This window comes from Plecotus auritus (genome assembly GCF_963455305.1).
Source record: "Plecotus auritus genome assembly, chromosome: 14".
NCBI lineage: Eukaryota > Metazoa > Chordata > Mammalia > Chiroptera > Vespertilionidae > Plecotus > Plecotus auritus.
In genome coordinates, this window is record NC_137780.1 from 12,724,011 (window position 1) to 12,730,010 (window position 6,000).

Sequence of the window (6,000 nt, forward strand, 5' to 3'; positions counted from 1 at the left end):
CTTAAAATGTTACCCCTCCTTGCCCAAAACGCCTTCATTGTGATGAGTATCAGACTCTTAAGGTGCAGGTTGATCCTGAGGGTAAACTATTAAGAATTAATAGTGGGGCCCTAGCCGATTTGTCTCAGTGGATAGATCATCAGCCCTAAGACTGAAGGATCCTGGGTTTTATTTCAGTTAAGAGCATGTACCTCCATTGCAGGCTTGATCCCTGACCCTGGTCAGGACATGTGTGGAAGGCAACCAATCAATGTGTCTCTCTCACATCAACGTTTCTCTCTCTCTCGCTCTGTCTCTCCCCCTTCCCTTCCACTCTCTCTCTAAAAATCAATGGGAAAATATCCGAGGGTGAGGATTAATTAAAAATAAAATAAAATAAGAATTAATCGTGGGCAACTGTGACAGGGAGTATATTTTAAAGCATTTGGAACTTCTCACTCCCTATCCCGCCCACCCCCACCCCGGAATTCACATTAGGAAGTAATCACTTGAGTATGTCTTACTCTTTATTTGTGGCTCACAGGTACCAAGCCCCACTAGTCTGAAATTCCTTCCACTCATTGGCTCAGAGGTCATAAAGGAGTCTTCTGACGGCTTTCCGGGAAAGAAGAAGGCAAGTCATGTTCAACATGAAAAAGTAAGTTAGCACTTGGAATTCCATGGTTCATCGAATTTCTGCTTGGATTGGTATCATCTGCGCCTAAATGAACAGGTAACAAACACAACTAAACAACAAAAAGCTGCTTTATCCTATCTAATAAAGAGGGAATATGCTAATTGACCATCACTCTGTCACAAAGATGGCTGCACCCACAGCTGAGGCCAAGTTCCCAAAAGGAGCCTTAACGAGCAATCAGCAGGGACCTGAGGCTATGCCCTCCCCCGTCCCTGTGGGGCTTGACATGGGACCTCAGGCCATGTCCCCCACACGGCAGGACTTGACAGGGCATCTCAGGCCATGTCCCCCACCTGGCAGGGCTTGACAGGGGACATCAAGGTGTGCGTCCCATCCTGGTGCTGGGCAAGGGGACCTCAGGCTGCTCCCCCCACCCGGCAGGGCTTGACAGGGTAACTCAGGCCACGACCCCCGCCCCGGCACCAGGCCAGGGGACCTGAGGCCATACCTCCGCCCAGCAGGGCTTGATGGAGGACCTCAAGGTGCGCTTCCCATCCTGGTGCTGGGCTAGGGGACCTCAGGCCGCACCCCCCACCACCAGGTGGGGCTTGACAGGGGACTTCAGGCTGCTCCCCCCACCCTCGCACCAGGCCAGGGGACCTCAGGCCACACCCCCTGCCCCAGCACCGGACCAGGGGACCTGAGGCTGTGCCCCCCCGACCTGGCGGGGCTTGACAGGGGACCTCAGGCCGTGCCCCCCACCCAGCGGGGCTTGACCGGGGATCTCAGGCTGTGTCCCCCTCCTGGCGGGGCTTGACAGGGGACCTCAAGGCACTCCCCCTGCCCCGGTCTGGGCAGGGGGACCTCAGGCCATGCCCCCCATCCTGGCGCCAGGCCAAGAGACCTGAGGCTATGTCCCCTGCCCAGTGGGGCTTGACAAGGGTGGGACTGGCCAGGTCTGGATCTAGCCCAATGGAGGGGGGCGGCCAGGTCTGGGTCTCACACAATTCTGAGGCGCATGTGTGTGGGTGGGGACTTGACTCTGGGTCCCGTGGTGTGCCCCAGACTCTGACAGGAGGAAGGTTTTCATATACATTTTACTAATTTTCTTTCATCTCTGACACTTCTATTATAGAGAAAGGGCAAATAGCAATATTATTTCCTCTAATTAATCCCCTTTTAATGTACATGAATTTTGTGCACTGGGTCACTAGTCTATATATATAAAAGCCTAAGCTACTGGCTGACTGGCTGGTAGCTATGACGAGCACTGACCACCAGGGGCAGACACTCAATGCAGGAGCGGAAACCACAGGCATGGAAACATGGAATAGACTAATGAATCTCAGAGGGAAGAAATTAACCAAAGATCTTACATGCATACTAGAGGCCCTGTGCATGGATTCATGCACTGGTGGGGTCCCTTGGCCTGGACTGCAGGGATCAGGCCGAAAGTGGCTCTCTGACATTTCCCGAGAGGTCCCAGATTGCGAGAGGTCGCAGGCCAGGCTGAGGGACCCCACCAGTGCACAAATCCATGCATTGGGCCTCTAGTTTATATAGAAAACTTGACCATAATTTTGTTTTCTTGTGCCCTTAATGAAGAAAATATGAATGATTCTTGTTATCATCAATTCTACCAATTATTTGAGTAAGAATTTTTGGCAATAGGAGAGTTTTTATTACAAAAAATATTTACTTTTATTTATTTTTTTTAACAAAGGTAAATCAACCTTTTTTTAAATATATTTTTATTGATTTCAGAGAGGAAGGGAAAGGGAGAGAGAGATAGAAGCACCAATGATGAGAGAGAATCATTGATCGGCTGCCTCCTGCACGCCCCCTACTGGGGATCGAGCATGCAACCTGGGCATGTGCCCTTGACTGGAATCGAACCTGGGACTCTTCCGTCTGCAGGCCAACGCTCTATTCACTGAGCCAAAACAGCTAGGGCTATATCAGTTCCTTTTAACTTGTTAAGTAATGGATAAAACACAGTGGTATATCGCCCTAACTGGTTTGGCTCAGTGGATAGAGCGTCAGCCTGCAGACTCAAGGGTCCCAGGTTCGATTCCGGTCAAGGGCATGTACCTTGGTTGCGGGCACATACCCAGTAGGGAGTGTGCAGGAGGCAGCTGATCAATGTTTCTCTCTCATCAATGTTTCTAACTCTCTATCCCTCTCCCTTCCTTTCTGTAAAAAATCAATAAAATATATTTAAAAAAAACACAAAAAAAAAACACAGTGGTATAAATAATCCAAAGCTAACAGATAAATCTAAAGAGTGTTTAGAGTTTTATAGTTGGTATATTTTATGCCCCATATTTGCATTGCTTTGCCTCACCTGGTATTAAATATGTAGAAAACTAAAGAAAGAAAGATCAGCCGAAACTGGTTTGGCTTAGTGGATAGAGCATCAGCCTGCGGACTGAAAGGTCCCAGGTTCGATTCCGGTCAGGGGCATGTACCTTGGTTGCGCGCACGTCCCCAGTAGGGGGTGTGCAGGAGGCAGCTGATCGATGTTTCTCTCTCATCGATGTTTCTAACTCTCTATCCCTCTCCCTTCCTCTCTGTAAAAAATCAATAAAATATATTTAAAAAAAAGAAAGAAAGAAAGAAAGAAAGGTCAATGAAGCGTAGGAAGTTGCCTCAGCTGTTTAGCAGATAGAACTGGGGAGTGAAGTCTCCCACCTGGTCTTAGGGGAAGGAGGAGCAGTCACGTGACCCATGAGTATCCAAGCCCAGGCCGCAGGTAGTTAAATGTTGACCTTGGGGCTCCCTCTGTCTTTTTCTTTACCTTGGAACTCTCTGCATCTTCTCTTCCCTCTGTCTTCTCTCTCTTCCTCCCCCTCATAGACCGTACAATCAATTGATATTTGCTTTAAATATTGGCTGAACGTAATTGGTAATATTAGACACTTCTTGATGTGATTTTTTAAACCAAATGAGTTCAACATTTTATATGTATGTGCAACTTCCAAACATATCCAATTCCAACCAAAATGAACTTTCCTTTCTCATTTGTGGGATCGTCACTTGATTTTATTTTCTTGTAAGTCACTGGCCTCTGATGATATTATTATACAGTGTCTCTATGCTGTATCTCAACCTTAGCAAGCTTCTCTGCTCTGTTTCGTTTTGACCAATCCTTTACGGTTTGGGCAGTTGAGTGACAGAATGAGTAACTGCCCAGTCAAGTATTTCTAAAGCGTCTGCTCTCCTACCCATGCCCTTCACCCTTCGGTAGCACCCCTTCTGTTTTTAAACATTTTATCCTGGAGGCACCCAGGATAGTTAAGTAAATAAATAGACTTTCTTTCTAGACGGACGAAAATCTCTGCAAAAATTAGTGGTGCAGCCGGGCCGCGTAGCTCAATAGTTGAGCATTGACCTACGAACCAGGAGGTCACAGTTCAATTACCAGTCAGGGCACATAGCCGTGTTGTGAGCTCGATCCCCAGTAGGGGACGTGCAGGAGGCATTTGATGCATGATTCTCTCTCATCGTTGATATTTCTCTCTCTCACTCTCCCTTCCCCTCTGAAATCAATAAAAATAGATTTTTTTAAAAAATCAGTGGTGCGAGTTGACTGTAGAAAATTGTTTGTCTTGCAAAGCTAGTTATTAACTGTCATGTCCTTTATTTCACAGACACAGCGGAGGAGAAGTATAAAGAGGAATTTAGTCCCACAGATCAACCTGTCACCTTTCTTCTTCCCAGTCATCCCCAAATAAGAGGAAAACGAGAGCTGGCTGCCATGGCCGAGCTGCACGGAAATGGCGAGGTCTGAACCAGAGACGGGGCTTTATTTCAGGATGAAAGCGAGGGCCCAGCAGACACTCTCACCCTCTCTGTATCCTCAGACCAGCTGACTCCTGGGGAAGCTCGCTCCCTCGCTCGTGGAGCGCAGGCAGCCTCAGCTCTGAACGCAAAGCAAGCGGCCAGCAGCCAGGCGGCCAGCTTCTTTCACCCATTGAAATGCACTTAAGAAACAGACAGTGTTTCTTGTGTACTGTCGGCAAAATGACAAAGGAAACAAAATCAATAGCATAAGTGAAATAATATGGCCCTAGTTGTTAGCTTCCCACCTTCCCCATTGTTCAGCCTAACTCATAGCCAGAATTATTATCCAACGGTACTGTTCTGGAGCAGACACGAGTGAACGACCACTGGAGTCCAGAGCAAATTAAAATTTAGGGAGCCTTTTTTTTTTAAAAAAATATATTTTATTGATTTTTTACAGAGAGGAAGGGAGAGGGATAGAGAGTTAGAAACATCGATGAGAGAGAGACATCGATCAACTGCCTCCTGCACACCCCCCACTGGGGATGTGCCCGCAACCAAGGTACATGCCCTTGACCAGAATCGAACCCGGGACCCTTCAGTCTGCAGGCCGACGCTCTATCCACTGAGCCAAACTGGTTTCGGCTAGGGAGCCTTTATTAGCCAGCCAGCTGGCCAGCGACTGCTCTGCCTTTCTCCACGCAGGGAGTCCAGAGAGCAGCCCCGACCCTTTGTGCAGGACCACTTTTAAGCACATTAACCACATCCTGTTTTTGCAGAGCAGGCAATTTAAGACAAAACAGTTTTTCCCAAGCAACATCAGAGTCATACCATTGACGACCATGTTATTCACAGGGTCATCCTGCTCTTCAGAAAGCTGACAGTGTTCTATGAAAGAAGGCCTACATGCTTGGAAGGGGCCATGAGACCCTTTCTCAAGGCCTGGCCTGGTGTTAGCACTGACAACTCTATCTGGGGCATAGTCCACGGCCTCTCTGGAAAAATTCCCACTCTCTAACATTCCCCACTGGTTTTATGTATATGAGTCAAATCATTGACTCTTTTGGGTCATTGTTGGCGAGGGAGTTATATTGACCCATGAGGACTATAAGCTTGATAGAATTAATTCTCTGCTGAATAAAGTCAGTGGGCCTGTTTATAAGATAAGGGCCCGGAATGAGGGCCAGGACTAACCTTTAGAGCAGCCGTGGGCAAACTACGGCCCGCGGGCCGGATCCGGCCTGTTCGGCTGTTCTATCCGGCCCGCGGAGCCGAAAGAGCGGAGGGTTCTCTTGCTCTCCCCTCCGCTCCTTTACTTTGAATTTATATTAGTTCACACAAACACTCCATCCATGCTTTTGTTCCGGCCCTCCGGTCCAGTTTAAGAACCCATTGTGGCCCTCGAGTCAAAAAGTTTGCCCACCCCTGGCTAATATATTACCTCAAGGATCCTGGCTCTGAATTCTTTTAGGGAAAACGGATGTCATTGGGTTCTTCTAGCTACTTCCTGCTGAGGCGGGTCAGAAGTTTCTCTCAGAGCCAAGGGATCCTTGCTGTCTGTCAGAGGGACAATGAGGCCTGGGCACAGAAGGAGGTGGGCT

The 6,000-nt window shown here is 48.2% G+C and overlaps 1 protein-coding gene across 1 annotated transcript in view; it reads left to right on the plus strand.

Annotated features, from left to right (window-relative positions):
• The window catches only part of WDR64 (WD repeat domain 64), a gene marked incomplete at both ends in the record, with an annotated part of 58,975 nt that extends 54,625 nt beyond the window's left edge, over positions 1-4,350 (plus strand). Inside the window, 2 exons of the mRNA XM_080651038.1 lie at positions 524-637; positions 4,267-4,350. Of these exons, the coding sequence (XP_080507164.1) occupies positions 524-637; positions 4,267-4,350 (198 nt within the window). The remainder of the gene's footprint in view (positions 1-523; positions 638-4,266) is intronic.
• Positions 4,351-6,000: the final 1,650 nt, after the last annotated feature.